Source organism: Myotis yumanensis, unplaced genomic scaffold, assembly GCF_028538775.1.
Source record: "Myotis yumanensis isolate MYYU_CA2020_CCGP unplaced genomic scaffold, mMyoYum1.0.hap1 SCAF_2, whole genome shotgun sequence".
Lineage (NCBI taxonomy): Eukaryota > Metazoa > Chordata > Mammalia > Chiroptera > Vespertilionidae > Myotis > Myotis yumanensis.
Genome location: NW_027223753.1, coordinates 57,442,647 through 57,464,239, shown reverse-complemented (window position 1 = coordinate 57,464,239; position 21,593 = coordinate 57,442,647). Strand labels below are relative to the sequence as shown.

Here is a 21,593-nt window from a genome sequence, read left to right as displayed (position 1 = left end):
TCCGCAGGCCGACGCCCTATCCACTGAGCCAAACCGGTCAGGGCTGCTACAAAATTTTTAACAGAAATTGAGAATGCAGCATGCACTGAGCATGTCATGAATTTTTGCTAATACCTAAAGTATAAACATAGATTTGAAACATCCTTACAGGAGAAATAAACTGGCATGATTATATTCTTTTTCATGAAAGACTGTATCTCTGATTTAAGAGAAATGCAAAGAAACTAGGAAAACATATCACATTAACATAACCACAGCTATTAAAATGCTTCTCATCTGTTAACAATAATACATTTTCAATACACTGCAATAATATTTAACAACTGAATACAATTTGGGGAAAAATACTCCACTAACAGTAGACTTGTTATACCACATGTAACAGCTAAGTGCTGACCTCTTGTGGCTACTTCAAGGATATCTTTATACCGTTACCAATACTGAACAACTTTTACATTATTAATGACACTTATTTCGGTGATACTGATCAATCTGTATTTTCCACTAAGTTCTTAAATACTTAAAGAAAACTTCAAACCTACATCATTACTGCAGGTGAAAAATCTTGGTATCAAAGTGTCAGAATCGAATCTCAGCTCTTAACATGTTAGCAAACATGTTACCAAACTTCTCTGAATCTGTTTTAATAAAATGGCACATGGCAGAATTTAGGTAAAGATTAACCACCAGCAGCCCTAGCTGGTTTGGCTCAGTGGGTAGAGTGTCAGCCTGCAGACAGAAGGGTCCCTGGTGCAATTCTGGTGAAGGGCACGTTACCTGTGTTGCAGGCTCCTCCCCAGCCCAGGCTCTGGAGGCAACCAATCTATGTGTTTCTCTCACATTGATATTTCTCTCTGTCTTTCCCTCTCTCTTCCACTCTCTCTAAAAATCAATGGGAAAATATCCTTGGGTGAGCACTAAAAAAAGAAAAAAAAGATTAACTACCACCATTGTTAATTTAACCTTTAAATCTGTAACTGTATCTCTTTCTATGTAAGGTCTTCAACACTTATTTTCCCTAAGACTTTTCATAATGTCAACTCATGTCAAACAATCCACATGAGTCAAACATCAAAATAGAACCAATGTAGTTTCTTTTAATGAAATCTATTTCCAAAACTTTATTGGCTTTACCTGAGAAGGATAACTTTTTATAATATTTATTGTTTTAACGTTACTCAAAAAAGAAAAATCATCCTAGGAAGAAATGTCACTATCTTGATTAAAATGCCATTATCATATACTTTTAAAAGAGCTAAAAAAGACTTTATAGGAAAATATGACTTAGAAACTAGCACTCAGATTTCCTTACTACACATTTCTGGATCTCTTTAAAAATTAGAAATCCAAAAAGTCCAAAGTTCTTAGAATAATCACCAAACTCCTAAATTGATGTCACCAGAAAATATTATAGTTCTATATACAAATTACACTACATCTTAATATTCATTAAGAAATTTCTATTATACAATTTCCCACTAAGTTAATGTTTCTCTCTCATCAATGTTTCTATATAAGGTCTTAATTCACAATCTTCCAGAACCTTTTTTTTCCCCCAATGGGTAACAGTCCAAGGCAGTAGGTCATTTGAAAAGTCATAGTTCACAACTTAACTTTATAACCAAACAGAGCACTTTTATCTTCAGGGTTACTTGGTCCAGAAACTCATCTGAATTATTCTTCATTTTCAAATAGTAAATACATGCCAATGTGTTGAGGTTCTTGTTTGGTTTGGTTTGGTGTTTTGTGAGGTTTTTTTGGTTGGTTTGTGTTTTTTTTTGGGGGGGGGGGGGGGAGGTGAGGTTACTGTTTTGTTTTTAGATATTTAATTGCCATATTACTTTTTAAATTTTTTAGTATAAACTCACATTAACATCTCTAGAATAACATAATATCAGTGTAATTTTCATTAAGAATTAACATTTCAAGTCCTGCTGGCATGGCTAAGTGGTTGAGCATCGACCCATGAACCAAGAGATCACTGGTTCAATTCCCGGTCAGGTCACATGCTGGGTTGCAGCTTGATCCCCAGTGGAAGGCGTGCAGGAGGCAGTCCATCTATCAACGTTTCTCTCTCATCAATGTTTCTATCTCTCTACTCCTCTCCCTTCCTCTCTCTAAAATCAATAAAAGTGTTTTTTTAAAGAATTAACATTTCTGAAAACTAAGAAACACAGGGAATACAAATAATTCATCTGTTGAAGCAGTTTCACATTTGTGATTTACATATCATGTTAATTAGATCTGAATGAGAGAAATTCCTAATTTAACAATGTTTGCATTCTTCAAATAATTACTTTCTTTGAACTTTACCTCCCTTGGTGACCACATTGCTAATCATGTACAATGATAATGACTATTCATGTCATTGGAGGAACCTGCTACAGATGATTAATTATGAAGGGATTTCTATTTAATTTATAAGAACTTTGCAAGGAACATCTAGTTCCCTGAATAGGTCAGAGTGAAAGAAAATTGATTCTTCAAAAACTGATTAATTCATTTATAATTACTTGCAGCACTGCCCAATGCTCTTCCTTATATACTGTGTATTTTTAATAACAAAGGAGCAAAACTAACTTACTGAACTATTCCCAATTCATACTTAAATAACAATAAGGCCTATATGTAAAATTAAGTTTTAGAGTTGAGGACTAAGTTTTCACTTGTTAAAAGTGGGGTTCTCCAAAGTTGGAGAAATCAGGCTACCTGATATCAAACTACATTACAAGGCATAGTCATCAAAACAGCATGGTACCAGCCCTGGCCAGTGTGGCTCAGTTGGTTAGAGCGTCTTGCCATATACCAAGAAGTGACCAGTTCCATTTCCAATTGGGGCACATACCCAAGTTGCAGGTTCAACCCTGCAGTCAGGGTGCATGGAGGAGGCAACCAACAGATGTTTCTCTCTCTCTCCCTCTCTCTCCCTCTCTCTCTTTTCCTTCCTCGCTCCCTCCTTCCCTTCCCTTCCCCTTCCTCCCCTTAAAATCAACTTTTTAAACACTTATTTAAAAAAAAAAACAATTTATTAAGTACTTGATGCAACACACACCCAAGCACACACACAAGGATGCATACAGGCACAAACCCCACCACTAAGTGCACATACACTCTTTCCCCACCCAGCAGCCAACTCCCCTTCTTAAGGGAATATTTCTCTTTCTTCCTTCATAGAAGGCACCAGGGCTTTCACAATCTCAGCCTTTGTATTTCAGAAATTACTCTCAGCTCAAGAGGTGTGACCCAGACCTAACCATCCCCCTAGCCTCAGTGACTGGATCAAGTGGGCCAATCAAACCAGTCAGAGACGATCCTGAGCATTTTGTTTGAATGGCTTGGCAAAGGCCCTCCCTCTTTCCCATTGTGTTTGACACCAAGATGTAGATGGTGGAGCCATGGCAGTCATTTTGAGCTCATGAGGGAGGGCCTGAAGCTGCCAAGGGATACCATGGGGGCCTAAAATGAAACCAGAATGGAGACAAGAGAAATCACATCCTGATGATAGCATGAGAACTCTGGATCTAGCCATTCTTGAAGCCAGAATCTACTTCTGGACTTTTCAGTTACAAAAACCAATACATCCTCCACACACACACCTTATTTTTTCCTTAAGTCGATTGGAGTTCAGTTTGTTGTTTTATTATTTATAACTGAGAAAGTCTTCATTGTTAAATCAAGACTCTGACATCCTAATGGTGACATAAGAAATACCCAGAGAGCATTGACCAGCCGGATTGGTCAGTGGTTGAGCATCGACCTATGAACCACCAGGAGGTCACAGTTTAATTCCCGGTCAGGGCACATGCTTGGGTTGCAGACTCAGTCCCTGGTGTGGGGCCTGCAGGAGGCAGCTGACCAATGATTCTCTCTCATCATTGATGTCTCTCTCTCCCTCTCACTTCCTCTCTGAAATCAGTAAAAATATATTTTAAAAATATATATACAGAAATTCACTGTTCAACTGCCCTTATCAGTCATACACCAGGTTCATTTATCACAGGGCTTCATTAATCTTATAAATGTGCACAACTTGAATATAATAAACATACAATGTAATAGATGTGCAGCTAATATGTCAAATAATACTGTGTTTATGTATCATTTACAAAATTCTTTTCATATATATTTTTAAATCTATAAAATAAACCTACAAATAAAAGTTTAGAACTGTTAACTTGACTCTAAGGCTTCCCAGCTGGTAAGTGGTAAAGGCCAGACCTTCTTTTCATTATTCTTCATTATCTCTATTTTCATTATGCTTTTCACTACTATACAATTACTTTTCATCTTGAGAAGTATCATTGACTATCAATGCAAGAAAGATACAAATAAGCATTAAGTTCCATCAAATTAAAAAATAGAAGACTTTTTAAAATAGTATAATCTTACCTAATTCAATATCTCGAATTCCCATGTACATCTCAAGAAGATCATCAACCTTTTCAATTGCCTTAGCATTGTTTTCAGAGGGCTTTATCAAAGAAAAGAGAAATAAGCTATTACACTTGTATATGAAATCTCTTGAATGTCAGGGCACACATTGGGGGAAATCTGAGGTAGAGCCAGTTCATGGTTGTTTATTTCAGCTAATTATAATGGAAATATATCTAGAATGTGCTCTGCAACTCAATACAAATCTTTACAATAAATACTTATTTTTAGTGTCAGTGTTAAGTGTCATGGATTCAAAGAAAGGCCAAGAACACAGTCTCCAAGTAGCTAACAATCTAGAAGGGGATACAAATGTAAAAATAAATAGCTATATGACAATAATAAAGATAATTTTTAATGATATTTAAGGTACAGAGGTATCATGGGGGAAGTAAATTTAAATCTCTAAGAGTCATGGAAGACTTCAGAAAGAAGGTGACAAGGATTGTGTTTTCAAAGATAAGCTGGAGAGGGTGCTGCATGTAGAAGGCACTGACTACGCAAAGTCTATTCGAGGTCGCAGAGTTTGGTAAAAGATCATAGCCTGTCACAGGAACTTCAAAAAGTCCACTGTGATGAGAAACACAGTGGCAGACATATGACTCGATCCTAAGGGGTCCTGGGTGCCATGAAAAGGGCTCTGGTCTTGGTCCTGCAGGCCAGTCTCCAAACCTTTTAACAGCTCACCCCAAGATAAAACATTTCTGAACACATACCCTTATTGGTTACCTTTTATTTAATTGTGTTATTTGCAGGTTTTATAAATTATACACATGTATTACCATATTAATCTATTATGGACATTATAAAATACACACACAAAAAATTTTATAAGGCCCTAACCAGTTTGGCTCAGTGGATAGAGCATCGGCCTGCAGACTGAAAGATCCTGGGTTCGATTCAGGTCAAGGGCACATGCCCAGGTTGCAGGCTCGATCCCCAGTAGCGGCGTACAGGATGCAGCCAATCAATGATTCTCTCTCATCATTGACATTTCTCTCTCTCTCTCTCTCTCTCTCTCTCTCTCTCTCCCTTTCCCTTCCTTTCTAAAATCAATAAAAATATATTTTAAAAAAATTTTATAAGGATAAGGTCATAATGAAATATTTTTAAAGTAACTTTTGTCTTATGTTTTAATGTTACTAAAACATTTCTGTCCTTCCTAAATTTCAGTGAATTGCAGTATATACAAATATCAAATCATTATGTTGGACACCTCAAACTAATAGAATGATATAACTCAACGTTTTTTAAAAGTTTCAGTGAAAAACATGATTGGATATACAGGGTGGGGCGAAAGTAGGTTTATATTTGTTTGTATAGAAAATACAATCTATATATATAAAAGCCTAAGCAACCATTACGACCGAATGACCAGGACAACCAGTCAACCAGTCGCTATGACGCGCACTGACCACCAGGGGGAAGATGCTCAATGCAGGAGCTGCCCCCTGGTGGTCAGTGCACTCCCACAGCCAACCTCCCATGGCCGACCAACCTCCCACGGTCCCTCCCCCAGCCAGTCCCTCCCCCCAGCCGACTAGCCCTATCGGCCGATCAGGGCTGGCTGACCAACCTCCTGCGGTCCCTCCCCCCAGCTGGTCCCTCCATGCAGCCGGCTGGCCAACCTCCTGCAGTCCCTTCCCCTTTCCCTCCCCCCGGCCGGCAGGCCCCAATCGGCCTGACCTTGATTGGGACAGGGCAAGATGGCCCCAATCAGCCCTAATCGCCGGCCAGGCCTAGGGACCCCACCCATGCACGAATTCGTGCACCGGGCCTCCAGTAATTAATAAATATTAATACAAGAATAAACTGTTTTGCATACTCACAACTGTAAGCCTACATTTGCCCCACTCTGTATTTTATTATTCTTTTTAAATCTTAGTTTTATATTTAATAAAGTCTTGTCCTATGCTGTTTATTTCAATACTTGATTTTAAATGGCTTCATAGTTGAAAAATAAATGCCCAAAGATGTTAAATAACTATGAGTGCAAGTGTTAAATTCACAATTATATTGTAAAAGATTCATAATACTTTTAATATTGTCATAAATATACATTGCTTTGTAGTCTCAAAACGTTTATTGCCAATAAAATTTTATTTTTATTTCCTTGAGGATATTGTTACAACTTTCTCATATTTATATTTATATTTATATTTAAGCCTTTAAAACAATAACATACCATACCTCACTCTTGCTTTCTTTACAGTGTCTTCTGAATGGTAGTGTAAAGCAACAGACTGTGCAAGTAACTTAGGTGTTCACCTTTGTATCTACCCAGCCATTGTGTGAGTGACTGCAACAAGTATTACAGAACTTCCCATACAAAATAGCCACAGGATTTCACTATTCCAAAAAGCTCTTGAGCTCATCCCCTTTCTTCCACTCACATTCTGACTGCCTGGGCAGAGCTCATCTTTTCTTTCCTTTTCTTCCCTTTTCTTTCCTATTATTTTCTTTTCTTTTCTTAAATGAGATATACTTGACATAACACTACATTAGTTTCAGGCGTACAACACAATAATGGGATATATGTAGGTATTGCAAAATCATCACCACAATAAATCTAATTCATACGCATCACCACACATAGTTACAACATTTTATTTCTTGTGATGAGAACTTCTAAGATCTACTCTCTTAGCAACTTTCAAATATACAGCACAGTATTATCAACCACAGTCACCATGCTGTGCAGTACATCCCAGGACATATTTATAATTGGAAGTTTGTTCCTTTTGATCACCTTTACCCATTTTGCCCATCCCCCACACTGCCTCTAACAACCACCATTCTGTTCTCTATGCCTATGAGTCTAGGTTTGTTTTCTTTTTCTTTAGAATCAACATATAAGTGAGAGCATGTGGCAGTTTTCTTTGTCTGATTTATTTCACTTAGCATAATGCCCTCAGGGTTCATCCATGCTGTCACAAATGGCAGGATTTCCTACTTTTTTAAGGTTGAATAATATTCTCCACCTTTTCTTATTTGCAAGGGTTTCCTTTTTTGTCTCTCTGCCTACAATCTTCCCTCTGAAACCCATCTTGCTCAACAACTCATCCCCCAGAACCAAGGGGTTTTTCTAAAATGCGCAATTGTGCTGCTCCCCTCATACTTCTAAATGGCTCTGATATGCAGGATGTATTTTCATTGTTACAAATTGAACATAATTAAAGCATAGTGATTAATCACAAAAACAATATCTAATTATATATGTGTTTTCCGATGGTCTTAGGTGACCCCTGTGAAAGGGTCGTTCGACCCCCAAAGGGTCTCGACCCACAGGTTGAGAACCGCTGCTATAAACCCTTTAGTGTGTGAGATAGATCGTAAGTTATTTGTATCAAATTTAATGTTAGTGCCGAAACCAGTTTGGCTCAGTGGATAGAGCATCGGCCTGCTGACTTAAGGGTCCCAGGTTCGATTCTGGTCAGGGGCATGTACCTTGGTTGTGGGCACGTCCCCAGTGGGAGGTGTGCAGGAGGCAGCTGATGGATGTTTCTCTCTCATCGATGTTTCTAACTCTCTATCCCTCTCCCTTCCTCTCTGTAAAAAATCAATAAAATATATATTAATTAATTAATTAATTAATTAAAATAAATAAATAAAATAAATTTAATGTTAGCACCAAACTAGCTTTTTCCTTCCATTATGAGCTATTTTAATTGCCCTGTTTAATGAAATAGGCTGTGTGTGCGAATAGGAATGGAGTTTTAGACGTTTATCTTTGAATAAATCTTTCCTACCTCCCCAAATGGCTCTTCAGCTTCTCTTCATTCCAGCAGCTCATACAAAGCCGGTGTTCAAAAATATTAGCCATGTTAACTATCAGAAGATACTTCTCCTGCAGTGACCTGGAGCTTCCCCTGCCACCCCTGCTTCCTGTGCAGACCAGCCTCATCCCCCTAACTGCTCACTGCGAGCGAGCTCCCACTATTGTTCCATTCTCTTACACGTTCCTGTCTCCCACTGAGGTGTGTTCATTCATTCAATACACATGTAATAGACTTCAGCAATATGCCCGGTAGTGTGCTGGGCACAGGAAAGGTAAAGACTCGGAATGACCAGAAGTCACTGCCCTGGGTTTTGGGTTTGGTTTTTCACATACCTCATCATATCTCACTTTCAAAATGCCTTTGACCCTCCAAATCTCTTCATTGCCCTTTGCCTCCAAATCAATCCTTTCAGACATTCAGGACCAAGTCACCTGACTCAAAATCTCCCCCTAGATTCCCCAAAACTCACAACACCCTGGGTGACTCAAACATTCAGAAGGATAATCTTGGCCTCATGGTTCCTTGAGTATCTGCCCCATCAAGCCACCCCCTGGCTGACTCTAACCATGGTCACCCCACAAGCTCTGGGATCCTGGTATGTAGAAAGAGCCTCCTAATGGCTCACCTGTCTCACTCTTTTGCTCTTCAAACACCTGGGGGATCCTTGGACAATAAGCGCACACAGAGGGACTAGACGGGCCCAGTGCCTGGGCCCCTGCCTTCAGAAGCCCCCTGGCCTCAGACACCTGCCTCATCTCCCCTGTGCCCACAGGGCAGCCGTCACATCACTGCTGTCTTTGCTGCTGTGAGTGGGCCTGACCTGCCACTTGCCACTTCGAATCCTGCCCCTCACCCCTGCTGCCCTCCTGGTCCACCCTTCCTCCTTCCATTTGTCTCTTCTACTTCTGGTGTTTTTCACTCCACTACTGACCCAGTTATTCAGTGAAACCCTCCCTCTGCTCAAGCTTAAGTGAATCATTTGTCAATTCATTAATTCAGCAAAGACTTGAGCTCCCTTGATGTGTCAGGTACTATTATTCTAGGTGCTGGGATACCACAGCGAACAAGACATGTGAGCAAAGAAGCCAGACAATAGACAAAAAGGAAACAAGGAGACAATGAGTCCTATTGTGTTTCCTGCTTTGAAGAAAAGTAAAGGAAGAAAATTTAGGCAGTGGGAGGGGCAGCAGGAATAGCTCTTTATACAAGATACTCAGAGGCATCCTTTCAGAGAAGGTGATATGTGGGCAGAAACCTGAAGAAGGCCAGAGCGGGAGCCATGCTCACAAATGGGCAAAGCATTCCGGGAGAGGAAACAGCGGTACAAAGACCCTGCGGTGGCAGCACACGTCTGGCCTGTCTGGGGAGAGCAAGGAGCCTCAGGTGGCTGACACAGAGGAAGACAGGAACCATGGTGGGAAATGAGAACAGAGAAGCAATGCAGACTTGAATCATGTCAGTCATGGGGAGGACTTCAGCTTTTATCCAGAGTAACATGGGAAGCTAACGGAGGGTACTGAACAGAAAAGAAATTTAACCTCATTGGTGTTTTTGAATGAAAATTCTGACTGCTGTGCTGAATGCAGAGGGAAGAGGGCCAGGGTGAACACAGGAAGACTGACCAGGTGATTGTAATGTTTAAGGTAAGACATGGTGCCTTGGACCCAAGTGGTGGGAGTAGAGGTGGTGAGTTGTTGTTGGATTCTGGCCTATTGTGGACGCAGATCCACCAGGGTTTGCTGATGGGAGGGATGTGGGACATGACAGAGAACAGTCAAAGATGACTATAGAATGTGTCACCTGAGGAGACTGGAATTCATGCATATTATCTTTTATTACCAAAATCGGAAGTATATTACTACTTATGCCGACCCGTGGCTCTGAGACTTTCCTTGGCTCTCAGAGCTTTGGCTGATATCTTAAACATTTTGAGCCAGTCCAGATGTCCACAGACTCCAGAAAAAAAAAAAGTTGTCTGCAGGAAGCTGAGGATTGCTTTGGATCACAGACTCCTCGCATAAACTTAGTTTCTATATTCCTTCTTAAATCCTTCGATAATTTTAATACTGGTCAGCAGGCAATGAATTAAAGTCTGTGCTTTAACTGGAATGTATGGCACCTTATTTACCTCATGGTTTTACCTTTCTTTTCAGCTCCAATAACCATACATGCCCGTACATGTGCAAGCAGAATGAGGACTAAATGAACATAACATACCCCTTCTTCCACAGTGGCAGGACCTTTTGACCTCAGGCGAAGTGTCTCCCTTCCGGTACCAATTTTTCCTGTTGAGGTATTTCCAGCTTTGGATCTTGGCTCTATTTCTGTAGAGATAAAATAGATGGGGAAAAGTGCATATATTTAGAAAGAATTCCAACAGACTGCTGTAAAAGCTAAAGTATTTGCCATCACAAACCTATGTACAATGATTGTAGAGATTTGATAAAAGGTGTGCGTCCTTACAGAATTTCCCCAAACAAAGTCACCTGCCACTCAGGAGTCTCTAAGAGAGGTCTGGCTACAAAGGGAAAAGGAAAATATTTGAAATGTACAGATGGGAAAGACTGGAAGCTATGAGGAATAAATAAAATAGTTGGCTTTTATCGTGAGAGTAAAGAGGTGTATGTGGCGGGAAAGCAGAGCTGAAAGTGCAGCTGACTTCTTCAAGGTCATGAAGCAGAGAAAGAGCCTTATCTTGATTTAAAAAAGAGAGAGAGAGAGAGAGCAGATACACTCTTATATGAGTACCCACCTTCTGTTTGATGCTTCATACACAAAATCCCATGTGGTACTCATACCAGTCTATGAGGCGAGATATAGCCCTCACTTCACAGAAAAGGAAACTAAGCTCATTGAGGCAGAGGTGGGATGCAAACCCAAGTCTGTGATCCCGAAGTCTGTATGCCTTCCTCAACGACACTCCAGCACCACACCTCTTGGAAGCACGACAGATGAATTCAGAGGTGGCACAATGAGAGAAGGAGGTTCTGAAGAGAAAGAGGCTGGGAACAGGATCCAAGGAAGGCGTCCCCTCGGGAGGCAGGCAAGAGACAAGGAGTGAGTCCAGGGGCAGCCACTGCTTTCCTTATGCTTGGTTTGTGTCTGTGTTTTATTTTTGGTTTTGATTTTTCAAGTCACAAAGAGTCCCGCCCGCCCCAATACCCGAGCAGTAACATAAATGAGTGAAAGGGTAGGGTGGGACTGAGGATAGCTGGAGAGGCATGCCCTACCCAAACCACTCCAATAACTTCTTCCCTGTGGGAATGTAGGCCCTTCTTAGCCAGACCTACTTGTTTGCAAAGAAACTGTATACTCAGAGTTTTTTTACGAATCTCTTGATTTTTAAGTTTTGGCCATTGAGTTAAACTTTAAAAAACATTTTGCCAAAACTAAAGGAGATCTGCCCTGGCCGGTTTGGCTCAGTAGTTAAAGCATCGGCCTTGGACTGAAGGGTCACGGGTTCCATTCCCGATCAAGGGCATGTACCTTGGTTGCAGGTTCAATCCCTGGCCCCAGTCAGGATGCAAGCAGGAGGCAACAAACTGATGTGTCTCTCTCACATCAATGTTTCTCTCTCTCTCTCTCTCTCTCTCTCTCTCTCTGCTCCCATCCTCACTGCTCAGGTGAGGATTATAAATAAATAAATAAATAAGATCTGTGGATCAGATTCCAACCATGAGCCACCAATTTATCAATTCTGCAAATATTCTCCAAGTCGCCTTGACTGAGGACCCTACATGGCAGCAGTTTGGGGCAAGGACAGAGGGAGGGGTGGGGAGGTGCTGCACCAAGAACCAGAGATACCTTGAGCTCCAATGAGGAATCACAGGACAAGGCTGGTAAATGCAAGCAGGCAGTGAGGCCCACTGCACAAACGCCTTCTTACTGACTCAGAACCTAGAATAACGTCCATCGTCAGCAAGTACTGTTTTGCTGTTGAGAATCTACTCCAAAGTGATTAAGGATCTTACGTATTAATTTTAATCTGCATTCAGGGACAGAATCACTAAAAACATAAGTTTTTCTCTGAGAATGAAAGAACTGAAAATTATCATGAGGTAAAGTAGAGCAGATCCCCTAAGCAAAAGCCTATACCGATGGTGCTGTGGTGACCAGATTCTCAGGAGACCGGAGCTACATCCGCGAGTCTACAGTATTAATATTGCCAGTTACACTGTGTCCCGTTTGAGGAGAATGGATTAACAGAAGCAAGATGCCCGGCATAGACTTTCCAAAAAGGGGCCCAAAGAAGCAGACAAGGTCAATCTGTCCTCTGCACTGTGTACACCTGGCCATGTGAGTGTTATCATCTGAATTATATAAAGACCTACGGTGGTCAAGTCAGAGTCAACTTAAAAAACAACCTTATAAAAAAAAACTAAAAAAAACCTTATGCTCCCCACTCCCCTGACCACACATTCATCATGCCACTGAGACTTCACCAAATGACCCACTCAGTATAATTTGTCTTCCCATATAAATGTGCTGCTGGGCGGGAAATGAACTGCTCAGCTTTGGTCCACCGCTACAGCTACATTTCCAATTGTATAGTGATACCCTGGCATTCTGACGTTTGGTGAGCATGATATAACCCTGGAAAACTGAACAACTCCGGATACACTGAAAAAATAAAAGGTTTCTGGGATTTACAGAGCGAAGGACCCAGACTCTGGAATATGAGAGGCTCATGAGGAGGTTTTCATTCATGCCCGAGAAGCCAGCCAGCCTCTCGGAGGGTCTCTATCTTACCTTGCTCTTACCTGCAACACCAGTTGCTCAAGGGAGAAAATATGTAGAATAAAAGATTTTTTAATTAATAAGCTTTTTTTAAATCCTTGCCTGAGGATATGTTTATTGATTTTAGAAAGAAGGGAAGAGAGAGAGAGAGAGAGAGAGAGAGAGAGAGAGAGAGAGAGAGAGAGAGAACAATTGGTTGTACAGGGCGACACTCCAACAAAATGAGCCATCCAGCGCTAGGACAATAAGTTTTATTTTATTTTTAAGCAGTTTTAGGTTCACAGTAGAAGTGACCATAAAGTACAGATGTTTCCATAACCCCTACCCCCATATATGCATCACCCCCTCCCCATTATCAACATCCCCCAGCATAGTGGCACACTGTTACAATCAATAAATCTACACTGATCCGTTATCACCTAGAGTCATAGTTTAGGTTAGGGTTCACTCTTGATGGTGTACATTCTGTAGGTTTGAACAAATAAATAATGACATGAATCCACTATTGTAATCTCATCCAAAATAGTTTCACTGCCCTAAAAATCCTCTGTGTTCTGCCTATTCAGCTCAGATTTCTTGTTATCACGGTGTTTATTCGGCTTTCTCTTCGAGAGTGGTATCTCACAACCAACCACTTGGTGGCACCAAAGCCGAAGTTAAATTTTAAGTTTTGGCTTGGAGGCCTCTAAAAAGGCAGTTTTCACCGCTGAGGAAATAGAAGCCATCTTTATGATCCTATGATACAGGAATATATATCAACCAGTTTATACATGAAAGCAGGCAAGATACTTCTATTTGCCCACAGGGGGTTGGGGGGGGCGGGGGGGGCGGATAAGTTCTGTGGTTTTTTTAATTTTTAAGATTCTCAGTTGGCCTACTTTGGGGATGCTGGCCTGCCTAAGCATGTCTACCCAACCAGGCCAAGCCCTAAATCAGTCACTTCACTTCTCATTAATGCGTCCGCATGGGGCCTCTCTAGGGGCTGGACAATCAGAGGGGTGCAGTAGACACTAGGAAGGGGCCTGCAGCAGCTGGACCCACTAGATTCCCCCGGGGCTTCCCACCCCTGGAAGCATGCTGAGTGCCTGCAGCAGGTCACTTGGGGCACAGGACACTCACAGCTGCTCCCGGGCACCAAGAAGCAATCCTGTGTGCTCCCAAGCCCCTTTGTGGCAATTATATCTGCTACTCTAGTTATGTAATTTAATTTAAAAGTACATGAGCTGGTAGGTGTGAAACAGCAAGTTATTATTGCTAGGAAAACTAGGTTAACTGCTTTGGAAAAACTCCATAAGAGTGCTTTGCAAAAAAAAAAAAAAAAATTAGGTGTGGGCACGATGACGCTAGGAGATTAGAAAAAAAAATATCTTTCAACATTCATTTCACATATCTGGTTTTTAAAAAATAAAACAGAACCCGTAGATATGCATGAAGGTTGTGATTACATAAGGAGGATAACAGAGCTCCGATTTGTGTCTTCTACTCAAAGAAAGGGTCTTTGATATCATAAGAGTGGTAAAATAATGTGTAGTTATAGGTCTTAAAATGTTTAGAAACACTTGTTTCATTGTTTATAACACCCCATCTCAACTAGCATTTTCAGTAAACAGACCAACCCCAGTCTCTGCTATATCAGAGAGACGGGAAAGTGGAGGAGGCAAAAAGGTATCTGTCTCCAGTCCTACCCTGAACCCCAGGGAAAGAAGAAGAACTGACAGAAGCCAAAGCCCTATTTTCAGGAGGAGCACATGCAACATGACTTAGATCCCCGGCTGACACGGGATGACAACTGGGGGGGGGAGGCCGGAATTCTTGTGCTTCTGCACAAGGTCTTGCTCTGGTCCCAAGAGGGCCCATGTTGGCCTGGAGGACAGAGCACAGCTTTCATAGCAGGGGCAGAGCCACGATTTCAAGGGGAGGTGGACCCTGGCGGACACGGCTATACCAAGGGTTGCTCAAGGAACAAGAGCTGGTCTTGAGAATCAGAGAACCTGAGCTTAAAACCCCAGCTCCTCCATTTACAAATTGTGTGAACTCAAGGAATCAGTCCTTTCCAGTAAAATGAGAAAAACTCTTAGGTACCAGTGTTGTTTTAAGCGTTCAAAGGGCTAATGCTTGAACAGTGCTCAGCCCCGTGGCCTGGCTGGCGTTAGACAGTGCTGCTGGAGAGAGCGATCTGCTCTTCCCACTCCCTCCCCATCGGCACCATATGCGCTGGTTTTCTCTCTTAGAATGAGAAATATGCAAAGGTCTCTCTTCTATTATTCAGAAAATTGTCACTTCAGAAACAGAGGTCTCTTTTATTCTATGTTATCTTTTCTATAAAACTATGACTTTCCCCTTCAATTTACAGGAGGGGAGAAACAACAGATGACCCTCCCCTTGCTCTCCTCAGACTCTACAAAGTGGCTGAGTTTAAGCCCAGCTCATCCTGGGGGCCTGCAGTCCTGGAGGCCCTCCAGAGTCCATCTTATTAGACGACAGCCCCCACACACCAAATTCTTCTATTAGAGTTACATGACACCACGTAAGCAAGTGCCCATACATATCACCACTCCATCATAGAAATGAAACATGCAGCCCCCTCCTCCAGCCACCCATGTAAGCTACCTCATCCAATTCACCAATCCACGTCTGTAATTTCCATCTCTGGAGTCACACATCAAGAGAAACATCAAAAGAGTGGCCAAACCCTAGCTGGTTTGGTTCAGTGGATAGAGTGCCGGGCTGCGAACTGAAGGGTCCTGGGTTCGATTCCGGTCAAGGGCACATACCCAGGTTGCAGGCTCAATCCCCAGTGGGAGGCGTGCAGGAGGCAGCTGATCAATGATTTTCATCATTGATGTTTCTATCTCTCTCTCCCTCTTCCTTCCTCTCCGAAAACAATTAAAATAGTAATAAAAAGAATTTTTTAAAAGAGTAGCCAAATGGCAACTCAGGGTGGATTTTGTGGGACGTGGCCACCAACGTTCCTCAGCATTGCAGGCTCAGAAATGCTTTACTTTTCTTTTCTTGTCTTTTCCTTTTTTTCCAGTGTTCCCAGAGCAGATCTGAGTCTCAGAGGTTGATTCACACTCATGAAATTCACAAGGAACAGATGTCATCACCTCAATTTAGCAATTCATAGGAGAGATGCTATCAAAGGTCCAAGTGGCCTTTCATGCTTCATTCTCATGAGCCTGAAACGTCTTGGAGGAAGTGATGTCCAAGCAGAGACCCAACCATCCAGGATTAAGACAGCAAAGCTAAGTGGGAAAAGGAAGGGGAAGGAAAAGGGTTCCAGGCTGTGGGTGCAAAGACTCCAAAGGCAAGGAATGGAGAGCTTATGGTTCAGAGTCTCTCCCAACGGGGTGACTCCCTGCTCACTAGGCCTCTGCCCCTCCTGGGAATGATTCACTTGAAACGTTCTTCACTCTGGGTACCTGAGGAGCTTTAGTGTGCACAGATGCCACCGGAGCAAAGGACTCAGGCATGAAAGACAATTCTCTTAGGCCAAGGTTGCAAACAGGAAGTCCATAGTTACATGTGGTCCACAGACATATTTGTGGTATATGCAATGTTCTCTGATTTTTTTATTAGTTGCCAACATTTAAAAGTTGGACACAAATCAGAGTTCTATTATCTTCCTTATATAATCTCAGCCTTAATACATATCTAATTTAAAAGATTTATCATAAAAACTCACATTCTAAGTTTCTCTTGGAGACTGACACATTCCTATGAGCTTGGACATACACAAATGGCACTGTCCACAGACAGCTCATGTGTTCCCTACCCTACTTTCACCACCAACGTACATACAATACACACACACACACACACACTTTTCTCAGAATATTTTGACAAAACCTAGCTTACATCCCAGAATTCAACATTTTGACTGTACATTCCCTTTGTCCATGTGTCCTTCCTCTCTCCAAAATTTCTCAGACTTCTTTAGAATAGCTATGGGTTTCTGTTATGTCAGGTTTTAAAGCGGTACTGGGACAGATAAAAAGCAAGAAAAAGGAAGCAAGAGGAAGCCACGTGCACAAGGCATCAGTTCTCTGTTGGATCAGATCGTCTGGCAACACATGAACCAACCCCACAAAAAACACGCCAAGTGGCTCTTAACTGTTCCTTTGATGGGACTGAACAGTGTAGGACAAGTGTCAGAAGTGGAAAAACTGTACCCAAAATCTCTTTGTTCTTTGGTTAAAGTGTCATTTGAGAAACACTTAGCTGTGTTTTTATAACCCTGAAATTACAGGCAACAGTTAATGTTATGTCTAGGAAGAAAGTGCATATCTTTAACCCAGAGGGAACTATGTTAAAAAACAGATTCCAGACCTCTAAATTCTAATATATGAAAGATTTTTTAAAAGAGTGATGGCTAAAATATTTTCTTTTTACCCTTTTACACTTCTTTTATTCCACAGTATGATTTTATCATGGGAATGCAAAACTAAAAAATTGAATTTAACTTTTATTATAATTTATTACACATATTTCCCCCTGGCCTTTAAAAAGTTAAAAGTATGACAAAAATGATCCTGGCAATTTAAAGAGACAGTACAATGTAATATTCTACCACATTTCTAACATGGACCCATTTATAATAATATTAAAGAAAACTGTTTAAAATGAGAATAATCATATAGTTAGAAATTATAAAGCCACTAAAAGTGGAATGATTCAGTTTCTCTACTTCTTAGCCTAGGAATGCTAGCCTCCATTTTTAAAATAATTGTTTTCTGGTTATGAAAATTAGTCTGTTCATTTTATATTTAAAATGTAAAAAAAAAAAAAACACAAGAAGCCTAAAGAAAGAAAGAAATTATTAATAAACTCAACACCTAAAGATAACTGCTAACATTTCAACATGCATACACTATAAGTCCTTTTTCTTCTACATTTAAAGATTGCTTTTATAAATGGGATAGTACTGTACATTGTTTTATAATCTGCCTTTTCACTTAATATATCAAACATTTTTTCATACATAATGAGAATTGTTTATCCACTTAACATTTTCTAAAAACATACTCCAACCACAATTTTGAGCATAATTTCTCCTCTTTTTAATTTATTGACTTTAGAGAGAAAGAGAGAGGGGCAGGGGGAGAAAGATAAATTTGTTGTTCCACTTATTTTAAGCATTCATTGGTTGATTCTTTTTTTAAAAAAAATTTTTTTAGAGAGGAGGAGGGGAGAGAGAGAGATTTGTTGTTCCACTTATTTATTCATTCATTGCTTGATTCTTATACCAGTATGTGCCCTGACCTGGAATCAACCCACAACCTTGGTATATCACTCATGGGGGTGGAGGAGGGGGGGTGCTCTAATCAACTGAGCTACCCAGCCAGTGTTCATTGGTTGATTCTTATATGTGCCCTGACCAGGGATTAAACCCAAAACTTGGGCATATCAGGACGGCACTCAAACCAACTGAGCACCCAGCCAGGCCTTGAGCATAATTTCTTAAATCCATTTTCCTATAATTATATAGCTACCATTTTACAAATACTTTCTGGTAAAATATGTATTATTGGTATCATTGCTGTTTTTTCTAATAAGTTATATTATGCTCATACTATTCAACAAATTAAGGAAGCCACTTACATTTTAGCATCATTTTTGATCCCTTCAGCCTACATTCCTATTTTAATTGCTAAGTTTAAAAACAGCTGAATGCTGTTATCTACCTTCTACTCTATACTAGTAGTTGATATTCGTCCTAAATCAGTGGTTCTCAACCTTGGCTGCACATTAGAATCACCTGGAAATCTTTTAAAAATCCTGATTTCTGGGCCTCATCCTCCGGAAGTTCTGTTTCTTTGTTATGGGGTGGGGCCACAACATTAGTAACAAAGAAACAGAATTTCCGGAGGATGAGGCCCAGAAATCAGGATTTTAAAAAGATTCCCAGGTGATTCTAATGTGCAGCCAAGGTTGAGAACCACTATTCTAAGAAATCAGTCACTGTTTAGGGTGTCTTGGGAAATACAGATTACAACGATTTTAGTATTATACATTATGATAATTGCATTTTTCTCGAATTAAAAACGTGAGCACTTACTACATTTTCTATTAATGAGAGTTTACAACATGGATGGAAAGAGGCAGTGTGGAAAGTAACCTCACAGAGTAATGTGATCATAAATTCCTAAATGGGCAGGTCACGCCCCGGACATATAAATTCTTTAGTAAAAGGTTTATCTTTGCTTTAAACAAGTCCATTGTTTCCATGCATCTAGGTTAACACACCTTTAAAACACCTCTCATCAGACCCCTCAGAAGAGAAACCACCCTCCAAAGCGCACATAACCCTGTTAACTATCCTGTAATCCAATCCACACCTTGCTTTCTCTCATCTTCAGTAATCTTCCCTTCGTTCCCTCCTTAATTCCAAATGCAGAAAAGAAGGTGCAATGGTCTTACTGAGAAGCATTTTTCTCAGTCACTTGAGATCTTGCTTCTAGGCATGTTGTACCCTCTGCTTGGCTCAAGTAAATTTTTATAAAAATTCTCTGCAAGTTTGGATATTCTTAGGCCAACAACAATTAGAGCAGAAAAGAGTGCATATTTAGCCAGGGTATTTGTCCAGCTGGGTCTTTACATTGGACACACACGTATCAGTTACACTCAGAATTCATCTAACACATCTGCCACACCCCACAAAAGAACTTGCTCTTCATTTATCTTTTTCCATACTGTCTTTGTGGTAGATGCCAAACACATGTCTAACTAGATATCAGAACAAGCTCTAACATAAAAAGATTAAGTTGCAAAATTTGTCATTGTGAGCACTTTAAACCTTCGCCAAAAAAAGAAAAAGAGTGCCACTGTCAGATAAAATGCAAAACATCTCAAACTGAACTTTTCTCCCTGACATTCCCCAAACCATCCCTACACCCCGACTGCCTCATTTCCAATGATCACTTTTATCACAGGCTCTCAAGGTAGAAATCCGGGGAGTCACATTTGCTTCTTCTCAACTTTCCTGTCTGCTTTAGCTAAGGATCATCAATGTACCTCAACCCCATTTCTGCCTTTACATTATTACCCAGGATTTTTTCTTTTCTTTGAATTCCCACTGCTGCCCCTAATCCCAGCCCTTATTATTTACCCCTGGACTGTTGCAGCGGCCTCTTACATGGCTTCTCCTCTAATCAAATATGGCTTCATTGTCCCTCTGGGCTTACTTCCTTAAAATCTATTTTATCATGTCATTCTTCAGCTCTCATATCAAAATGACTCCCTATTATCCCCTAAGACAAGCTCAGGTCCCCCTCCTAGTTTTCTGAGCTCCTCTTACTAGGGCCTGGAGCTACTTTTTTTTTTTCCTGTCTTTTTTTTTTTATTTCTTAAAGTATTACAAAGAATATTACACATGTCTCCTCCGCCGCCCCCCCTTGACATTCCCCCGGCTTCCCCCACCCCCCAGTGTCTTATGTCCATTAGTTATTCTCATATGCATGCATATAAGTCCTTCGGTTGATCTCCTACCCCCCTCAACCCTTCCCAGGGTTCCCACTGTAGTTTGACAGTCTGCTCAATGCTGCTCTGCCTCTGTATCCATTTTTGTTCCTCAGTCTATAATGGTCCTTATTATCCATAAATGAGTGAGTTCATGTGGTATTTTTCTCAGCTTCCCAGGGGCCGTCTCAGTCTCACAGGGGCCATTGGAGCTACTTTTGCAGTCTGATTTGCTGCAGTCCCTCCAAGGCTAGACTCGTTACTGTCCTGGACACTTCCCATAGGAAACCATCCTTCCTTGTCTATACTTTTCCCAGGCCCCACGGCCAAGTTCAAGTGCAATCTTCTCTAGGAATCTTTCTCACCTAGTCCAGCCTGCTGGTATCTTTCCCTTTTCTGAACACCCATTGAAATTTCTGCAGTGGATTTAAATTTTACTCCACAATTCTGGAAAAAAAGAAATGTCAGACTGAACCTGACTTGAAGCTTCCTGCACCACAGGTTTGGCAAGAAATTGATTCTTGGTCAGGCTTGAGAAGTCTCTCCCCTTCTCAGGATCTGGAGGGCTGATTTTAGGCTCAGTGTACAGGGATTCTACTCTGAAGCTCTCTGTCGAAGTCAGTGTGCCAAGCCCAGGGCACAGGGAGTCTTTCGCCTCAGGTTGCAAGGCCACAGCTCTTACAGCTCGAACATCCCTATGCAACTCTGTTGGATGTCCTGTCACCTCGCAAGGGAAGTTACATGGGAACGCGACACGGGTCCCTGATAATAGTGGGACCTGCCAAACGTCATCTGTCCCATGGCTTTCTCTTTGGGGAAGTCCTTCCCAATAGTACCACTTCTCCCAGCCACCCTCACACTCTAAGCCTTAGAACCACTCCCAGTCATGGACAGGTCAGTGGAATTCCACTTTGCTTAAATCTGCATTACAATACATAGCACAGTTCTAAAAAGGCAGTAACACATAACGTTCCGAGCACCAGCCTGGGGAGCAAAGAGGACTGGAGTGTTATCCTTGCACTTCCCGCCCACCACTGCGTGACCTCAGTGAGGTATTTAATTGCCCAAGCCTCAGTCACTTATCTGGAAAACTTCATAGGAATGGCATGAGGATTAAATCAGGCCCTAAGAGTAGTAGTCCTTGTAGCAATGACTAACATTCGTGTAGCACTATGTGCCAAGCACTAT

The 21,593-nt window shown here is 41.1% G+C and overlaps 1 protein-coding gene across 1 annotated transcript in view; it reads right to left on the bottom strand.

Moving 5' to 3' along the window:
- The window catches only part of GIPC2 (GIPC PDZ domain containing family member 2), a 67,792-nt gene that overhangs the window by 1,988 nt on the left and 44,211 nt on the right, over positions 1–21,593 (bottom strand). Inside the window, exons 4-5 of the mRNA XM_070405453.1 lie at positions 10,428–10,534; positions 4,390–4,471 (exon numbers count right to left, since the gene is read on the bottom strand). Of these exons, the coding sequence (XP_070261554.1) occupies positions 4,390–4,471; positions 10,428–10,534 (189 nt within the window). The remainder of the gene's footprint in view (positions 1–4,389; positions 4,472–10,427; positions 10,535–21,593) is intronic.